Source organism: Heterobasidion irregulare (assembly GCF_000320585.1).
Source record: "Heterobasidion irregulare TC 32-1 unplaced genomic scaffold scaffold_04, whole genome shotgun sequence".
Lineage (NCBI taxonomy): Eukaryota > Fungi > Basidiomycota > Agaricomycetes > Russulales > Bondarzewiaceae > Heterobasidion > Heterobasidion irregulare.
Window position 1 is genome coordinate 1,651,993 of NW_009258200.1, and position 19,475 is coordinate 1,671,467.

At 51.8% G+C, this 19,475-nt stretch overlaps 5 protein-coding genes across 5 annotated transcripts; 2 read left to right on the plus strand and 3 right to left on the minus strand.

Annotated features, from left to right (window-relative positions):
* Positions 1–239: 239 nt before the first annotated feature.
* Positions 240–6,855, minus strand: HETIRDRAFT_157168 (ABC transporter; the record flags this gene model as incomplete). The annotated part of the gene is made up of 37 exons (XM_009546984.1): positions 240–465; positions 532–593; positions 647–732; positions 786–1,059; positions 1,117–1,132; positions 1,195–1,258; positions 1,311–1,391; positions 1,439–1,640; positions 1,704–1,728; positions 1,786–1,838; positions 1,890–1,962; positions 2,016–2,064; positions 2,119–2,278; positions 2,331–2,414; positions 2,467–2,532; positions 2,585–2,599; positions 2,655–2,675; positions 2,732–2,774; positions 2,822–2,924; positions 2,980–3,060; positions 3,111–3,234; positions 3,296–3,685; positions 3,734–3,800; positions 3,857–3,901; positions 3,959–4,072; positions 4,129–4,242; positions 4,305–4,661; positions 4,716–4,833; positions 4,910–5,027; positions 5,086–5,230; positions 5,575–5,715; positions 5,803–5,937; positions 5,988–6,032; positions 6,084–6,425; positions 6,484–6,549; positions 6,615–6,666; positions 6,737–6,855. 37 exons carry the CDS (start codon positions 6,853–6,855, stop codon positions 334–336), a joined length of 4,182 nt encoding a protein of 1,393 aa, XP_009545279.1. The 3' UTR covers positions 240–333.
* Positions 6,856–7,545: 690 nt separating this feature from the next.
* Positions 7,546–9,977, plus strand: HETIRDRAFT_458567 (uncharacterized protein; the record flags this gene model as incomplete). The annotated part of the gene is made up of 6 exons (XM_009546985.1): positions 7,546–7,905; positions 7,967–8,251; positions 8,305–8,618; positions 8,673–9,143; positions 9,225–9,690; positions 9,751–9,977. The coding sequence occupies 6 exons, from the start codon at positions 7,546–7,548 to the stop codon at positions 9,814–9,816; spliced, it is 1,962 nt and encodes a 653-aa protein (XP_009545280.1). The 3' UTR covers positions 9,817–9,977.
* A 1,673-nt stretch (positions 9,978–11,650) lies between these two features.
* HETIRDRAFT_444537 (uncharacterized protein) lies at positions 11,651–14,164 on the plus strand (the record flags this gene model as incomplete). The annotated part of the gene is made up of 7 exons (XM_009546986.1): positions 11,651–12,133; positions 12,188–12,374; positions 12,432–12,526; positions 12,597–12,916; positions 12,984–13,388; positions 13,443–13,905; positions 13,969–14,164. The coding sequence occupies 7 exons, from the start codon at positions 11,651–11,653 to the stop codon at positions 14,020–14,022; spliced, it is 2,007 nt and encodes a 668-aa protein (XP_009545281.1). The 3' UTR covers positions 14,023–14,164.
* A 107-nt stretch (positions 14,165–14,271) lies between these two features.
* Positions 14,272–16,506, minus strand: HETIRDRAFT_157171 (glycoside hydrolase family 43 protein; the record flags this gene model as incomplete). The annotated part of the gene is made up of 15 exons (XM_009546987.1): positions 14,272–14,394; positions 14,443–14,573; positions 14,630–14,738; positions 14,794–14,910; positions 14,966–15,197; positions 15,257–15,325; positions 15,388–15,428; positions 15,486–15,596; positions 15,647–15,652; positions 15,715–15,833; positions 15,885–15,925; positions 15,984–16,000; positions 16,054–16,150; positions 16,220–16,297; positions 16,364–16,506. Coding segments are annotated over 15 exons (1,355 nt in total), but the record flags the coding sequence as incomplete, so codon positions are not given.
* Positions 16,507–18,733: 2,227 nt separating this feature from the next.
* On the minus strand, positions 18,734–19,199 carry HETIRDRAFT_316169 (uncharacterized protein; the record flags this gene model as incomplete). The annotated part of the gene is made up of 2 exons (XM_009546988.1): positions 18,734–18,816; positions 18,878–19,199. Coding segments are annotated over 2 exons (405 nt in total), but the record flags the coding sequence as incomplete, so codon positions are not given.
* Between the last annotated feature and the right edge of the window lie 276 nt (positions 19,200–19,475).

The window sequence follows — 19,475 nt, forward strand, 5'->3', positions numbered from 1 at the left end:
TAGAGTTGTGGAATGATGACTACGCGCGAGAACACGAGGCAAATTCATAGTAGCTTGTTAGCCAAATGTATGCAACGGCCCGACCACATCATCAGGGCTCAGATGATTCAGTACCCGTGTAAAGTAAGAAGGCGAAAGTAAGTTCAACATGCGTCGCAGCCGGCGGAGTGTCAATGATGTCTGAATATGGTAAGTTAATATCTTATCAACCGATTTTGGCTGTAGACCTTTCAGACGATGGCTCAAAACGCCGTTGCGCTCATAGTTTGTGGGCTGAAGTCGATGCAATATACTGGATATCCTTCTCCTTTTGGTTCGAGACGGAGGAAGAGCTCATACTACTAAGTCTGCCAGAAATAGTTCACCGCTCCTCTCTATTTCTTCCAGCGTGATATTACTTCGATCACACATCCCACGGAAGATGCTATCTTCCTTTGCCCACAAGTTGATAGGCGTGTCAAACTCCTGTTGAAAATATTTGAATGAGTAATTCTGTCATCAGAAGGATGGAGAACGGTAAGCGGAACATACCGCGACCTGTCCTTCGTTGAGAACCAAGATGCGGTCATAAGATATGATTGTTCTCAAGCGATCTGACACGAGGTTAGCTTTCGACTACGGTGTAATCATGGTCAAAATATCATACGAGCTATACACAGGAGCGTGCGATCGTGGAACTGCGTCTGAATTGTTCTCTGGATTTTGCTATCAGTTTCCAAGTCCACTGACGCACTGTGCATATAATAGTCAATTACAGGAACACTGTAAGAGGTGAAGAAGCCTACGTCGCCTCGTCCAGCACGACTACTTGACTGTCTTTCACCAAAGCGCGAGCAAGGCTGAGAAGAGACCGTTCGCCAACGCTGAGATTGGCGCCCTCGCTCTCAATCACTGTGTCCAAGTCAATCCGACTGACACAAGCGAGAGTGCTTTCTCCTGTTGACACATTCTCTACAGAGCTGTAGTTGCTCGACGTGACCAAATATGATCTGCGAAGCGCATCCCACAAGAGTGCATCATCATACAGAGAGAACGGGTCTAGATTGGATCGGACGGTTCCTGAGATATCACTACGTGAGTCCTAAATTGGGGCAGCGTAATTTCATTCAAACGTACCACTGAATAGAAGTGGCTGTGTATGGCCAAGATGAATGACTCAGTGACAATTAAACATCAGCATGATGCGTTACTCACTTCCTGAGGAATAATGGATATTTTTGAACGCAACTGTCTAAGCCCAAGAGTCGAGATATCGATTCTGGAAGGAGTGTTGGTGGTGCACGGCCGGTAAACTTACAAGAATTCCTCACCCGTCAATACTAATCGACCCTGAGTTGAGTTCAACGATGCGAAATAATGCCATCATCAACGATGATTTTCCGGCTCCCGTCCTGCTCTCCATCGTCAGCATTATCCATATATGAGTTGAATTACTTACCTGCCGACCACGCCGATTTTCTCACCGCCTTTGACATTCAGCGAGACTCCGCGAAGGACGTTGGGCAAACCTGGTCTGTAACTCATGACTACGTTTTGGAATTCAACAGCCCCCAGCGAGGGCCATGTGGACGGTGCCTGGGTATCCGTTTTTTCATAAGCTGCTTCTCGGGGGACTTCATCGTCTTCACTATAATGTACCACTGTGAGTTAGTCGCTAGCATTAGCATTAATTCTTTCCTTTCATAAGTCTCGGATAGACCTACCTCTCTCTACGGCACTCATGTAGTTCTATGAATCGTGGCCCGATCAAGAGAATTCAAGGGAAAGGAACACGATTTCGCTTACTTCGACCTCAGCAGATTGGCGCGTGAGCAAGCTGCAAAGTTGCGTTAGCGTCGCTATGAAGGAAATCAGCGAGCAGTGTAGTCCGGGTTTGTCTTGAAACTCACTGGTGTAGGTCAGAACGAGACCAATTTGGGCAGCATTCAATGCAGAGACACCGACAACAGCAAAGAGAGCAACCTGGATTGTATAAAGCCGAGAAGGAGAGACTAGAAAGTAGGCGGGTGACTGACTACAAAGACCACTATAGCACCGAGAAAATCGAGTCGAATTGCAAGCCATCTGTTGGAAACTGCTAATCAGAGGCAGGCAACTGTGAAGAGAAAATATCGTCGCCTTTGGTTCGTCACAGTCAAGAATAGTGCACGATTTTCCAAGTCGATATAATACTTATTATCACGTATGAACCGGGGCAACTCGCCATAGCTCCGTATGGTCGAGAGCCCAGTCAAGGACTCCGAGAAGTGAGCGTAAAGAAGAGAACGCAGCATAGCATCTATGGCCATATTTGTTTACTAAACAGAAAACAGAAAACAGAGGACACTTACCTAGTCGCTTGAGTTCCCGTGCACTTTCTCGATAGAATCCTGCAAAATAGCCATAGCCAACGCAGATGGCGGCGGCAGCAATAACTGCGCAAGATAAGCTATTCCGCGGGGAATGTTGTGAGCAAGCAAAGCTTACTGAAATAGTGCTCCAAGATAGTGATAATGATGATGGCGCCCAGCACGTTAGCGAGAGTGATTGCAACTACGCGGGATTTGTAAATATTATAGCACATAAAGGGTCATGCTCCGCTCACATAGCCGCATAGATACTGAGTGCACGCTAGAAATCAGCTTGGGACGCAGTGAGAAGATAGCCGTGCATACCAGGGAGCTGATTGTCGATTGCTACGGGATGATGATGCATCAGCCTGCCTGCCTCTTGGTTATGAGCCGATACGTACAGTCGAAGTCTTTTCCAAATACATTGACGATTCGACCTAAAGGCTACGAGTATAATTAGAAAAGTCGTGATCTGAAAGAGACAGACTTACTCTGGTATCAAAGAATGACATTGGAGCGAAGAATATTTTGTTCAGAGCATCGCTATGCAAGTTCTGGGAGACGAAGAAGGCTAGCATGTCCATGGAAAGACCCCTATGCAAATTGTCAGGCACAGAGTGTTCAAAGGAGAAGCCGTGGACAACCGTACAGAGCAAGGGTGAAAAGCGTTTGCGAGACACCAAGACCAGCGTAAAGTATTTGGTAGAAGGAAGACGGACGATCAAACTGACTGCGGAGCGGCCTTAGTTAGATATCCTGTTTTCAATTTTAAGTACGCACTTAGCTGGCCACCACACTAAGGTATATGAGTTCATGATTTGGCTCCCTTGCATGAGGATCATAAAAAGAATGATTAGTGGGCCAGTCACGCGACCATTGCCCGCCATGAGATAGGTCCAGTTGACTGAGAAGACCAAGCACGATGTTAGCATTGCTAGCAATCATCATGGAGGTGAAAGTTATACTTCGCCAAGGAACAGAACCCGTCTCCCTCGTCTCAGCAACTATGAGTCTCCCTTCCAATTTACCATTCTTTACATCGCCTTTTTCGGCCAATTCCCTCTTCAACTGGGCGATATCCACGCTACTGTCCACGTTCCCGCCATGACCCTCTTGCTGATCAGTCTCCCCGCCGCCACCAAATTCCCTGTCTAGCCGAGCGAACTCGCCACCACGACTGACGAGCTCATCGTACGTCCCTTGTTCCGCGACATACCCACCGTTCAGCGCATATATGTAATCACATTGCGGGAGGAAGTGTAGCGCGTGCGTGACGAGGATCACCGTCTTGCCGCGGCCTCGTAAGGCGCCGAGAATCGCGTTTATAAAAAGTGAACGTCCGACGTGTGCATCAACTAGTTCTCATATAAGCAGATTGAATAGAAAAGAATGAGCCCACTTACCAGCCGAGAGAGGATCATCAAAAAGGACGATGTCGGCGTCGAAATACAGAGCACGAGCAATATTTACCTACAGTACATCGATCAGCCGAGAGAGAGAGAACATTGATAGGAGCTTAGACTCGCCCGTTGCTTCTGGCCACCGCTCAGATTAATACCCTTTTCCCCGATCTGTAAAGGAACATGGATCGGTGTGATGCATATTCGAATGTGCAGAATTAAACTGACCTCAGTCATGTCTCCGGCAGGAAGTACATCGAGATCTGGTAACAAGCATGAGTGCTCGAGTACTTTCCAATATTTATCCTCATCGAATGGCTGTCCAAACAGAATGTTGTCTCGCTGATAAAAGAGTCAGCACATTCTTCGAATAATGTAAAGATACAAAATGGGCTCACAAGAGTAGCATTCTGGACCCAGGCGGTCTGCGGACAATAACCGACTCGACCACCAAACGAGACCTTCCCGCTGACAGCCCTCATCTCCCCGATCAAGCCTTGCAGCAAACTCGACTGCACACCCAGACAATTACTTGATTTGCAGCACAATGAATTTCTTTCTGCAAAACCCGTACCTTGCCGCTGCCAACAGGGCCCACGACTGCAATAAGGGCGCCCCTAGGGACATCCATTGAGACACTTCGTACCTGGAACGGCCTCCTCTGGACAGGTAGTGTCTCTGTCGAGGAATCACTGCCATCGTGTCCCTTGCCGTCCTTGCCGTTCGCATCTTCTTCGATAGCCCGAGCTTCCTCCCACTCGAAGGTCGCGTTTTCAACGTGAAGTCCGAGTTCCTGGTCAGTGTCCACAGCGATCGGAGCCTCGGGTATCGTCTCGGCGTGAAAGAGATGCGCAACGCGAACGAGCGCGTTATTGGCGTCTGTAATGGCAGAGAGCGCCCGTGGCAGGAACATCATAGGTTGGCGGAGGAGCTGAATCGATGCACCATGAGCACTCTCACAGAACGAGTTGAGTATGATATCTACCTGAAAGAGACTGAAGGACGAGAATATGACAGCGGGGTCAAAGGAATTGTTAGTGAGCGTGTAAGTAATGAATGACAAGCTGGCCGCGAGCACAGGAATGGAGTAGGCGAACGCGATGCTAGATCATCACCGGTGCGCATAGAAATAATACAAACGTAAGTTAGCATTCCTCTAAATCCAACATCCAAACTTACTTCGCAGAGCGAGCGAACTGGATCTTACGCACGCCCTTCAGCTCATTCTTTCGCGTGTCAAAAATACGCTGTAAGAATGGCGTCTCGTACGTGAAGTACTTTACCACGCGCATGGCGCCTTATCGTGTAAGTCGCATATTTAGAAAGTGCGCATGTCGATGTTCAAAGACACTTACCCAGAACTTCGAGAAGTAATCGGGCCCTGCGGTCCGTCCACTTCATCGACTCCTTTCGAATCCTGAATTGCATCGCCATGACACGTTGCTGAAGGGGAGCTATAAACAAGAAAAGGGAGAAGCCTGCTAAGGCGGAGGGGCCGAGCTAGTTGCGGATGGTGATATATAAGAATTAAAACTGAAACAATGAAGATAGGGCTGACCTGGACCAAAAGAATCATAAGGCAGACTGTGACTTGAATTGGCGCAGTCCACGCTAATATCGGAAGTCAGAACAAGCTCGAACAATCGCAATCAAGCAGAAATGACAAACCAGCATGCTAAGGGCGACACCAACACAGAATCTGTTAACTTTCCGGCAACTGGTTTTCGAAGAAAATAGCACTCACGAACCACTGCGCGCACGCGTCAACGCGGCTAATCTGGAAGGAAGAATGGCATTAGCATTGCGCCCTTATCCCAGGCGTGACCCAAAACTCCGAAACTCACATCGGACGATATATGATTGACGATCTCAGCATTAGAGAACTGTGTCCGCGATTTTGGCGTAAAGAGCACACCGCGCTTGTAAATAGACGATGTCAGTGCGCCACGGGCTAGGACACCGGTTGTCATCGAGCGCCAGAAGAACTGCAAGTTGATACCAAAGCAGATTTTAAGTTAATACCATTGAACAACAATCCAGAGGGCGTTCCAGAGGAGATCACGAAAGATCACCTGGTGCTGACAGACGCTCGTAAGAGCTGTAAGGAAGAACAGGCCGAGCGCCATCCCGACCCCTCGTCCAATGTTGGGCGGCTTCTCGCCAGCATCCTTCGCAGCAAGGGCTTCTTTTCCAAAGTTAATGATCGCCTGAGGGATTGGGGTTAGGGTCAGATTAGGAGACAAGTCACCAAACATACTTTGACAAGTAAAGGGCCCATCAACTGCATAACATCACCCGTCACCTGCACAGAGAAATCGGATCAAGCCTTCCAAGTCAAAAGGGGATCAAGTACCTTAAACAGCCCGCCAACCCAGAATGACCACCCGAAAGTATCATTCAGCGCCCATGCCAGGCTCGCCTCCTTCCTACCAGCACTCTCTCTCCAACCCGCCTCCAGACTCGCGCGGCGCTTCTGCCTCCCCCGTCCGCTCGCCAGCGCGCGCGCATTCCAAAGCGAACGCTTCAATAAACTCGCATTGATTTCCCCAGTCGCCAGGCGCGCGTTCCACTCATTAGCTTCCTGCATACGTCGGAACCATGCCTGGTCGAGCTTTTCGGACAGACCGTGAACTTGTCGAGACTCATCAAGTTTCCAAAGATCTGTCGCTTGAAGTGTCCGCTGATAGCCAAGGACCTAGACATGGCTGAGTCAGAAGCCAGAAGCATTAAAGGAGATCACTATGAAGAAGCACCATGATGTCGGTAATCCATGCGTAGGTCAATTGGGAAAGAAGAGACGCGTTCGCGAGTGGAATGAACTGTGCGCGTGGTTAAGATCTTCTATCGGGACAAGTAAGTGAGAAAGCCTGAATTGAGTACGCACTTTTGCTTCGTCGAAAGACAAGGGAGCCGGGGATGGGGGATCTTTCGGTAGCCTGAGAAGAACGATCAATCGCCGGCACTTCGTGCGTGTCATCACGATCGACTACATGACAATCAACTCACCATAGTTGCCACCAATGGCCACGGAATCTGGCGCGCTGCACACCGGCAGCCAGGTGAACCTGAGGAGTGGTCTCGTGGATGGGCTCTGTCGGAGCAGAGTTGCCTTTTTTCTCCTCCATTCGCGATAATTTAAAAGGAGAGGGATGGGTGGGGAGGACTAAGTCGTCGATAGCAAGGGTAGGGCGCGGCCCTCCGAGCGTCTCGAACTTAAGTAAAGAAAGTAGTGGAAAAGTAGATTCGCGTAATCGAAAAATGCATGGTGATGTACGGCACGTCAAATCATCCTCCCCGAACAAACATAGCAGGAACCGCGCCGCAGAAGGCCCGTCTAAGCCGGGTAACGTTGTGATGTTGACACGAGGGAGTGAACTGGCGCCATTCGGAGAAAACCGTTGAGGAGACCACACCGGTAGCTGGGGGAGGAGATCATGAGGCTTCTAGGGCATGAGAGGGGGATCTGGGGAGCGATTGGGGAGCAGATGGTGCGATGAATCTGAAAATGGGGCGATAAGGTCCGAGTGAGAAAACGTATAGGCTGTGTGATTCGGAAGAGGAGCTGTGGAAAGAACAGTGGTCGCATTCCTTGCGCGCTCACAGCGTGGCTGAAACTGCCTTTCCCCGCCAAGCCAGCCCGCCACCCTGGCGCGTCGCCAGCCGTGGCCTCGTCCTACTGGCCCTGATCAGAAGTCGAAGCACGATAACCATCTTATCTGATATGATTGTTCTGATCGCGAGTCGCGCTCGCCATCTCTCTCTCTTGAAAGTCATGCCGTTCGTGCCCGCTTTCACGCCCATCCCAACCACCCACAATGCCCTCACTCTCCTCGCTTCCCCCGTCTGAGCGCGCTGCCTTCGCTACCACTGCGCGTCTCTTCTCCTGCCTCGTCACCGAGTCCCTCGTTCGCGCCCTCTACTTCCCTCTCGCTGGCTTCGAGGCGACCGGCATCACCATCATTCTCTCCGGTAACACTTCCGCAAAGTCTCCCAAGGAATGTCCGGTGTATGCGTCAGATGACGTGCTCGCCGTGATTCCGCTGCGACACGCCCCCATGTTCAAGCATGACTCCTCTGACCCTCGAGCGCGCGAGATCGGATTGTTAGATCCCCTCGACATGCTACCGTTGGTCTTCGAAATTTCCGGGTCCAATAATGGGACGCTCGATCCTGAGGTACCCTTCCCCCCCTTGGAGACGCGTCGAATTTTTCTGACTGATTTTACATGTCGCGCAGCACGCAGATCTATCAACTGCGATATTGCGCAAGCTTTCCGGACCTGGATGGAAGCTCTCAGACGCAACGAGGCTTGTCGTGTCTACGAGTCCGGTCTCACTGTGGGACAAATTCGCTCTCAACATCGACCTTGAGGCCGATCTACGCGTCGACATCGCCGAGGAGCTCGCCAACTCTGTCGTATGGCAGACTTACTCCTACGAGCACCCTCCTCGGGCTCCGTCCCTCGATTCCCAGAGCATCGATTGGGAACAATCCATCGTCGAAGGTCACCCTACGCACCCCGTATGTCTGCTCATTTATCTCGTACATCTCCGACAACATCTCACGGTTCACAGATGCACAAAACACGGGCTTTCTTACCTCCCATCACGCCGATCACGCCTGGGAGCTACGACCTGTACACTCCGCGTGTTCGGCTCATTGCCCTTCCTCGAACGAGCCTGGATATCACCGGCGACTTCGAGAAATACACGCAAGACATACTCGACGGCGCTGCAAGGAACGCGCAAAAGCCGCTTGAGGTACCCGAGGGATTTGTCGTCGTGCCCGTCCATGAGCTGCAGGTGCATCACATCCAGGACAAATTTCAGGAAGCCAAAATATTTCCCGAGGAGTTCAGCGTAGCTGCACGCGCACAACAGAGCATACGGTATTGCCTTCTCCGTCACAACGCCTTTGTATTTGTTGATGTGAACGAATATAGGTCTATGATCCTACCGGGAACACTCACGGATACGTCGCTCAAGCTTGGCGTCGGGATCAAACTGACGTCCGCCATCCGCACGATCTCCCCAGCCTCCGCATACCTCGGCCCTCGCTTCTCCTCGCAAGTCGTCCCGGTGCTGAAGATTGATCGAAGTATTTTGACAGTCGCGCGAGAGCTCGCGAGCGTCGTGCATACTCATCCTAACGGGGAGATCGCGAAGCACTGCGCTACGATCGTGCGCGAGTGCCACGAATATGTGAGCGAAGAGCGCGGTGACGAGCGTCTCATCGTCTGCACGGCACTCGTCGAGAGCGGCCACGCGGACGCGCCCTACGGCGTCCCAAGCGTCGTCCGCGTCTTCAAACTGGACACCGAAGCGAAGCGCATCGCTTGGCTCGACGAGTACGTCACACCTCCTCCCACCTTCTTCCCCACTCTTGGCGCTCCTCCCTCCACCCCAGTTTCCCAGTACACACCTCCTTCTATTCGTCACGGCCACCTCTAATTCCGCCCATTTACAAATGCTGAGTTCTCCGCCGGTCTACACAGGTTCGTGCGCGTCTTCTTCGCGGCCTTCCTCCCACCCATGCTCGAAAACGGTGTTGGATTCGAGGCGCATCCCCAGAATACGCTCGCGCGCTACACGTTGACGGAACCACCTCGCTTGACGGGGTTCGTGATCCGTGACTTTGGCGGCCTGCGTGTGCACCCGCCGACTCTGCTCGCGTCCACGGGGGTCTCGCCTGACATCGCGTCCGGGCACTCGATCATCGCGGACTCGCTTGACGATGTGTACGCGCGCATGTATCACACCGTCGTGCACAACCACTTCCAGCAGCTCGTACGTGTACTTGGACTGCATTACAACGGTAAGGGATGGGCCGTGGTTAGGGAGCGCTTGAGAGAGGCTGTGCCCATTGGCCATCCGTTTGAAAAGGCGTGGTTGGACAAGGACGCGAAGACGGTACCCGGAAAGTGCTTCATGAGGATGAGAATGGTTGGGATGTACAGACACGTCAGCATCCTTATTCGTCTGCTGTCTCTTCGACCGGAACTAACGATCTCTGGTCCACAGCATCTCCACTACCCCTTTCCTAACCTTCTTCACTATACAAGCGCGGAGGAAGAGGCGTCGGCGTAACTTGTGAGGAGAATTGGAGTAACTTCAATCGTGACGAAAGAGAATTTCATCCACTCAGCTTACGACAGGATTCGTCCTCTTTGTAATCGGATACAGTAGTATGCTTGGCATAAGGATTCTACTGTGTGTAGGTAGTTTGAACAACGGATAGGCTTCCTGAGAAGAAACGGAGTGCTAGAGAGTCTTCTTGCCAAACGAGAAAGTGGAGCCAACAGACGCTGCGAGTTGCCGAAGGCGTTGTAGCGGATGGTCGCGGACGTCATAATTCGTTCCCGATCGGGCAAGACGGAGTGCTGCAACCCGACCGAGCGCCTTAATCTGACAGAAACGCTCATTGGAAAAGATGATGGTGCTATGGACCCTCATTGACATCTCAGAATTGGGAGGTGGTGATGGCCCATGCAGAATGAACGCTCATGGAGGCCAATAGGCATCATAGCTCGAGAATTCAGAAGAAATTTCTGTGATTATTCCTCTTGGCGAATCGGAAACAAGAACAGTTGCTAGTGGGTCACCATTAGAAGACTCCAGCGGAATTTTGTTTCCAAATGCTGCGCTTACTTCGGGTGTGAGCTAGAACTCAAACTCTTAATCGGAACATCGCGTTTAAGCTCGGTAGTTTACGGCGGCCACCCGATCCAGAGGGCTTGGCAGACTTTGAATTAAAACACGACGATCGATGGAGTCGGGATGTCGTGTACGATCTGGTCGCTTGTCAGAAAAGCGGCGTAAGGTGATCTCGGGCGTAGCGATGTAAAGAAGCAGGGTCAAAAGTGTCCTTCAAACAAGGCCTTGTCCACGTAGGTCCACGTTTGTTCAGGGGTGGGTTCATTTTCCGCGAGAGTGAGTTCTGATGCAGCACGAAGACCGAGACCGATGGGCCATGAGGCCTGAGACACTTAACACTGTCAAGTTGGACATTTTCATCAAAGTTTCATCATGCAAACAACAGGCACGGCGGGAATAGATGATGGAGCTCCGTAGACTCCATCGAGGTTCTGAGTACTCACCGGCTAGGACCTGAGGTGACCGTATTGCCGGAGGGCAGGAACGCTTAGATCTGCCGCATCGACGTGTAAGCACCTTACCGTGGCGGCGGACTAGTGAGAAAAGACCGTTGGAGCACCGCGCGCACCCCTTGTTGGAAATGACGCAAGGAGAAGAAGGTGAATGGCGCACTACCGTGTCCACGGGACTGGGCGCAGTGCGACGATCGTAGGACTGCAAAGTTCACAGTAATGCAAAAGAGGTAAAATTACGAGGGAAACACAAACTGTGGGCGAGGGTGGTGTGAGACTCGATGCTACTTTCTCATCTGACTGCACATTGTTACTGGTCGGTAAGGGACGATGTCAACCCTTGACAGTCTCGCGCCGAAAGGAATGTGATAATGCGCAGGCAGGTTCTGATTGATGCGTCAACGTGTGGAAGCACGAGTGACGAGAGGCGGAGAAAAGAGGAAGAGACGGAGCTAAGAAACGGTGGACGACGGGGGCCAAGGAGGGACAGCGCGTGATCTAAGCGAGAGCCGGTGGGAAAGATGATCAATCGCGGGGCGAACAGATAAGATGGAATCTTATCAGATGGGAAGTCGCGACCATCTGAGATTTGCGCGGGCACCATGGCGGATCGATGTTCTCCAGTCCAGATGTATAATTACCCCCTCTGCTCGACCCATGCTCGCCACCTATCCTCGCCTCCTGTGCCTCCACCTTTCATCCGACGACCCACGTTCGTCACCCATATCATTTATTCGTCGCCATCACATCACTCCAGGCTCCCCCTGTCTTGTACCTCAGCTCTACGCCCGCTGCTCTCATAGACACCCCTCGCAATGACCGTCATTATCTCCAACCCCTTTCCCGCTGCTCACCTCAGCCCCCAGAAGGCCATGCTCGCGCTCGATGCACTGACTTTCAAGAAAGATTATGTCGGACTGCGCACGGGATCCGGACTGTCGACGGCCTCGGCCGTTGCAATCCTCGCGCCCGCCGACAGAGCCGCCTTTGCGGTCACCTCACGCCTCCTTGCCTCCATCGTCACCGAGAATCTGCTCCGGGCGTTCTACGTCCCTGTTGATGCAGAACACGCTGCTGGTGTCTGTGTCATCCTCTCTACCCATGTCATCGGCGAGCGTTCTGTGCTCGAGCGGTCCCTCAGACCATCTGATGTCTTCGCCGTCATTCCCCTCCATCATGCTCCTGTGTTCAAGAGCGAAAAAGGTGTCCATGGTAGGCCTGTATGGCTTCTGGACCCGCTCGACATGCTACCTTCAGTGTACGAGCTTCGGGACCGCCAGCCCAGTGACCCCCTAAACGTAGGCCATATATCATCTACAACGACCATGACACTCACAAATTTCGTTTCGTAGAACGACCTGCGCACGGCCATACTGTCTAGCCTTGCACCCCCTCCTTGGGAGCTAGGTACCTTCACGTCGCTTTTTCAAGCCCTGGATCCTCTACACTGGTGGGGCAAGTTTGCTGATACAATCATGATGGGAGACGACCTCCGTGCAAGCATTGCCGGAGAAATATCGAGCTCCTATGTCTGGCAAAGTAAGCTCATTTCTCCCTGAAAGTTCTGTTTACCGTATTCACCTCATTATATCACAGGGGCTGTCTATCAAAATCCTCCACGCTGCCCAATGCTGTCTTCCCCGTCCATTGAATGGGAGCAATGCTTGGTAGAGGGCCACCCAACGCATCCGGTAAGTCAAATCTAGCGTCGGTGTTGCCGCCGGTTGCGTCAGTGAATAGTGTATTAACGTTATTGGACAGATGCATCGCGCGCGCCGCACACTCGCCCCCCTGCCGTCCCTGACACCAGAGACGAGGGACTGGTATCATCCTCGCATCCGTTTTGCGCTCATTCCGCGCGAGCGCGTCGACGTTCTTGGCCCTTTTGAGCAGGAGATCACTGCGCTCGCTCAAATCGCCGCAGCCCGAAGCGGCACAAAATGGCCCCTCGAGGGCGCGGACGGCCGCGTGATCATGCCCGTCTACGATCTGCAGGTGGCGAATCTGCAAGCGAAATTCGACGGCATCGAAATGCTGGACGAGACATTCAGCTTGGAGGCTCTTGGTCAGGCCAGCATCCGGTACGATTTTCCAACACGAGCGTAAAGGCAAAGAGAGCTGACGAATTCGTTACCCTCTCCGTTCTAGAACGGTCGTGATCCCCGAGGCACCACACTTGGCACTCAAACTCGCCGTCGGCATCACTGTCTCCTCCGCATTGAGGACAATCTCGCATTTCACGGCGAACTTGGGCCCTCGGTTCTCGGATATCATCTCTAAGCTCCATATAGACAGCGATATCCTTCATCTTGAACGCGAGACCGCCAGCGCAATTTGTATGCGGGACGCAGCGGGGAACGCGATCAGCCCTGACACCGTGAAGCACTTCACAGCCGTCCTGCGAAGCCCATATGTTCCAAAGGAGGACGAAGCGGTGATCATATGTGCGGCGTTGTCGGAGACTGGCCACTGCAACGTGCCGAGCGGCGTCTCCGTAGTGCAACACATTTTTGACCTGACCACGGATGAAAAGCGGCTCAGTTTCTTCGATGAGTTCGTACACCGACTTTTTCCATTTGGAAAAATATGCTTACAGTGCTTCACCAGTTACGCTCGCACCCTAGTGGACGCAGTCCTCCCTCCGCTGTTGTTTGACGGCCTCGCCTTCGAAGCGCACCCACAGAACACGCTCATGCGTGTCTCGCGCAGCACAGGCAAAATCATTGGCTTCGTCTTACGTGATCTCGGTGGATTGCGCGTGCACCCGCCTTCTCTGGCCGCCTCCATCGGCGCGCCTTTCGAATTCCTTCCGGAGCATTGTGTCGTCACGGGCACGCGCGAGGAGGCCGCGAAGAAGCTGTACCATACGCTCGTGCACAACCACTTACAGCGCCTAGTGCGTGTCCTCGGCCTGCACTACGACGGCAGAGGTTGGGATATTGTGCGCGAACATATGGAGCGACATGTGAAGCAGGGCAACTGGCTATGGGACGTGTGGATGGGTGAAAAGGGCAAGAGTGTGTCAGGCAAGTGTCTGGTACGGATGAAGATCCAAGGCTTGTACCGTGACGTGAGCGCTTCTCTTCTTCTGCCCACTTTGACAGTGCTGGTCCTCACACCATTTGTCAAACAGTCGGTCTACGAGCCGTTCCCCAATATGATACATTATCGCCCGCAGGAGAATTGAGAGCGTCGAAGGCTTTTGCCTATAGCACGGATACCCATTGAAAAATTGCTTGCTGTCGATCGCTACAAATGAGCGGAATGTGGAGCGCACTCAACTGTACTTATATTAATTTACTTTGAATGGAACTCCATTGCCATTGTTTCTGAACCACAGAGGCCCTTTCTCCGTAGTGTTCTGGCTTTCAATTGCCGCACGCTTGTCCGTCGGCTTGGTTTGTCTTTTATGCTTCAAGATGCGAGGCATCGAGATGAATCGTACTACGAATGTCATCTTGAAAATTGAACACGAGTATCGCAACACCATACATGCTACGGGGGCTGTTTGGAGTCTAGTTAGGGTACACGACGATCCTGTCAAGATCAGCAGCATAGTCTGTAGACTATGGTCAACACAAGATTGTATAGATGGATAGATGCTTACTGGTGCCAGCAGAGCCGAATGTGATCGAGTTACTGCCGGGCCGCAAGGTCAACTTCACGGGAACACTGATGATGACGTGAGTGCCGCCGGTGTTAGGCTGGTCAACAACGACGCTCGATCCGCTGTTCACACTAACCAAAACGTTCGATCAATAGCCCAGGTGCCACAAGTGACAGCGCAAACGCACCTGACCGTCGTGTTTCTCCAAGAAGAATCACCGTTAGCGTAATACAGAGCCACCCATTGAGCCGCTCCAGTGCCTTGGACATTATTGAGCGTCACAGTCCCACCGTTCCCTGATCAAAGAAACGTTCATCATCGTTTTTCTGAGCGAACAATAGCACGACCCACCAAGGTACCCGACAGCCCCACCCCCGGAGAACGAAGGATCCGAGAACAACACTGCGGCCCCACCCAGTGTACCGTTCTCAGCCTCGTAGCTGGTCCCGTTGACAGTAGAATAAGTGCCTGCGACCGGCATCAATTTTAAAGAACATCGACTATCTGTCAATCTGCGACTGACCAGCACCGAGGTTGACTTTCCAGACATCGGCATGTACGATCTGTGGGCTACCACTCGACCAATCGAGCGGGTACCATATGTACCGGCTGCTACCGAGTAGGCTGGGACGCCACCGGTCGCCCATGTAAATCGCATTAGATCCAAGGGGCAGATCATAGTTGTTCTGAGAAAACCAGGTGCGCGTGTTCGAAGGTGCAATATCCGCCTGGGAAGACCAATTGCCAGATAGAGACTGCAGTGCAGGGTGTGAGTGCGAAGGTATAGTGGTCCTGCGGATCATGAGTTCCTTACCGGCGAAGAGAAGAATTTATTAGGATTGGGATCCCAGCCGCTTGTGTGGGAGGCAAAGAGGTAGTAGACCTGTTACATCCGTGAAAATGATCAGCCACAGAATAGCGACCTTTCTAATTGATTTCACGCACACCGTCCCTTTTCACAATACCGGGAGCTTCCAGAGTAGCACCTTGAAAGAAATAGAACGTTTATTTATCATTGCCCAAAGAATTCCTGCAAAACATACCTGTGAGGACGTTTACTTGTGTCGTCACATTGTAATAATCAGCATCCAATTGGGTTATCTTGAAGTTCTGATTATTGTCGGACGCATAGAGAAGATATGATGTCTGCGCAGCTATATGATCTGTTAAGTTTACCGTTTGCGGCGGAGCGAAACATGCTTACTGTCATCTAATTATTTCGTCGTGACACATTCGAATCAATCTATGTATCACCACAATCTGAACACACACCGTCTTGAAATAAGCCCATGTCACGCGATTCTTTGCCAAGAGGTTGCCAGCTTGACTTGTAGGTGTAAGGACCACACGGTGAGTTGGCTGTAGCAACTCCGACCATAGCCGCACCATAGCTACAGAACCTTCAGTATCCACAGTGACGATGATGCTGATTTGGTTCTCACTTGCTTGTGTCTGAATGGAACCACATCACGTATTCGGAGTTCTAGAGAGAGAAAGAGCCATGAGGCGATCAACAACATGTCCAATGGCGAGGTTCTCACCTTGGCATTGTACAAGACTGTCACGAACAATAACTCAAGGTTTGTTCTGAGAGGTTATCTGCACACGTACCTTTGGGCCTCTCTACGATATCGGACGCCGAGATCATGGTGCCATTGATCGGCGTGAGTGCATCATTCTGGCGTGCCCAGCTCACCAAATCCGTCGACTACAGACACAACAAGGTTGAGATTTCAGTCCTGGCAGATAGGCTCAGTTCTGAGGCCATCCTTCTTACCGAGTAGCACGATACGGCTTTGAACAGTGCACTGTTGGCCGACTTGTCCTCTCCGAACCAATAGTAAGTGCTCCCGACCTAATTAGCAATGAAAGTGGTCAGCATGGCGTACACGGGACGAGACAGGTGGCGACTCAGGCGTACTTTGAGAATCCCACCACCATGAGCCTGAATAACATTCCCACTCGTATCGGTCCAAGTCGCACCAGGAACAATCACCTGAGCGACCGTGAGCGCAGAGGTGATGAACAGTGTCAAGACTCCTCTTGAAAATAGCGAAATCATCGTTATGGCTGGCATCCGACCACCCTAGTGTCCAGTATGCAACGCTTATATACGGAGTCCGCTCTTCTGAATGCGAAGCGTTACCGGCCCTCGCCCCGATGCTATCCCATATGGCTCGAGATGGCCGAAGAAGAAGAGTTTCAACTTGCAAAATGCAAGCGCTCCTGGCAGGCTCAAGGCTACCATGGGATCGTATCACAAGGTAGGATTGTGACCAGCGCATAGAGATCTGCAGACTTCCAAGGTTCAAGACAGGTACCTGAGGGTGTGTCTTTTCGTCACGCAGAGGGAGAGCGGCCCGTCATCGGAACATCGTGTCGTTCACCAAGCAACGTATCCTGAGAAGATCGCAGCACCGGCGCATCACGGCGATGCACAGAAGTGGGATTTCAGCTATGACAAGTGACACCTACCTATTTCATGAAGATTATCCAGCATAGGTCAAATCCGCCCGTCTTCTTCAGCCTTCCACCGAAACTCGGGGCAGTCACTACGCACCGCGTCGGCCCGGGACACGGGGCGGTGGAGCTGCAGCCTTGAAGAGCGAACAAAAGTATGCCAGCAATGATATCAGATGTGATTTAGAAAAGACACAATTATGTAGTTGAAACCTTGGAAGCTACTTCCAGTGGGTGGGCAGAAAAAATTGGGGAAGTGAGAAGTTACGTCATCGATCAATGTCCCGATTTGCCTTCGCTGGGCTTCTTAGGTTTCTTCAAGGTTTTCAGCTTTGTACGCGGCAGCCCGGAGAAATAAACTGATAATAGATACTACGGTTAGATAGATTTGCACAAGTTTTCGCACTATGAAAACAGAAGATATTGCGAGTAGATATCTCCCTCGAGACCCCAAGAACCGAATGGTTTCTCGCAACGCTCGTCGAATAAATGCCAGAAATAAAGATATATCTCGTCCCTCTGTGAACACAATGCATCCCTACCATGCACCAGGCATCCCAATTCCCACAGGATGTTTCCCTTGCCTCGATTGAGAGACGACACGTTCCGGATCCACCACGCCTAGGTTCAGTTCCATATCCAACTTTCTAGCCAATTCTGCGTCTCGCTCTTCTTGCTCCCTGCGAATCTTTTCTTCTGTGAATGGCTCAGGTGCAGGATTCGGCGTATGAGCAGGTTGTGGTATGCCTGGTGAGGGCACATGGCGAATGTCAAAGGGTGGAGATGCCACTTGGGCGGTGTTATTTACTTGCGCAGGCGGTGGAAGGGGGAGAGGAGACTGGTAACGGTTTATGAGATAAGGATCTGGAAGATCTCTGTCCCTATCAAGTGTTGATTGAGCTGGAGGGTGTGAGTAATGAGAGTATTCGGGCGCTTGAGGTGTAGGGAACGAGAACGAGGAATATGGCCCATTCGCTGGTGCATGTGGCGTCGAATATGTCGATGGAGGGTGGTATGATGGTGCAGCAGGCGCCGGAATTGATGTCGAGGGATAATGGCTTGTCGCCTGGGGAGCACCGTAGTTAGGCACAGACGGTGCAACATACTTAGGCGCAGAGGGAGATGCGTAGTCCGGTACAGAGGGCGTAGTATAATGTGCATGAGGGGGGCTGTAATTTGGCCCAAGGTGTGGAGGGTGTGGAGATACAGAAGGCGTCTGATAGCCACCCGAAAATGGTGGCGGATATGGAGACTGGGATGGTGGTTGATTGGTCAAAGACTGGCTATGACGATGGCCAGATGATGATGCATTGGGTGGCTGAGAATTTGTCGACGAAGGATAATAGGACGTAGGACGTTGGGAGGATGCTGCAGCAATTCGTGGAGTCTGAGTTGGGTGCAGTCTGTTTCTTGGAGGTGAAGGCACCCTGTATCCACCAGAAGCGGGAGAACCTCCGAATGTCTCTGGGTAGCGTGAATTAATTGTTGCGTCAGGAGGCACAGAGCGAATATCTCCAGCGGGTTGGAGTGCCCGGGGTGGCCCCGCCCGCAAGATTGAAGGAAGAAGCTCAGATTTCTGTGCAGAAATTTCAGGAAGAGGAGGTAGAGGTGCCAATTTTATGTGGGGCGATCGGGATGGACTGCGAGATTGGGGTAGAGGGAGGAACTGGGAAGGTGGAGAATGCGAAGATGTAAGCTGAGGAGATGTAGATACTGGAGAGCTTTGCAGTCTTTGTTCAGGAGGATTCTCTGGTATCTGGTTGAAAGCGGGGAGGCCGCCAGGGCGCGCAAGCCTCTCATTCGGTTTGAACTTGGATTGACGCCGGTTGAGAGGCGCAGGGCCAGCAGCGAAGAAAGTCATTTCAAAGTAAACCTCTCCTCTCTGAGCGCCGTTAAGCGACAATGGAACCCAGTCTATCGTTTCACAATTCAAGTTCAATGTTAGGATGAGGCGTGCTTGCTAGAAGCCACGTACCATCAAATTCCCCTGACTGTAACGTCGTGGCAATATCGACTCTGCCCTCACCAAGCAGCTCGTCCTCTTTCTTCTCCTCGGCCCAGCAAGATATCTCGAGACTCCTAGTCTTCACCGAAGTTTCCCTTGAGATCGGAAAGCGAAACTCAGCATCCCAAACGGGGTGCTGGCCGCCTTTCGGATCGGCCTTGGTCCTCTTGACCGTACCGTTCAACGAGATGCGGACATAAGGATCCTGTTTGTAGAACGTATGATTGTCAATTAAATGCTGAGCTTTGAGGGCGACTACGACGAGGGTTCCCAGGATGTTCTCGTGAGACATGCCAGCGATGATGGTCAAAGTAGTGTTGATCCAGCGCCTGTGTCTTGATGCTTTTGTAGATGTTTGTTCCAATTTCGCCACTGCTTTTGTGCTGTGTTTGGCGCATATTATCGGTTAAAGCTGTGCCTGGCGGATCAGTGCAATTTGCTCTTCCCAGATCTACCTTTAGCAGCCTTTAGCCTCTTCGCTACGTCGTACTCACGTCGCCCATCGTGTCCTCATTGTTCAATTCAACGTGCTTTCTTCGTTCTTCGTGTGGAAACCCTTGCACCTCCT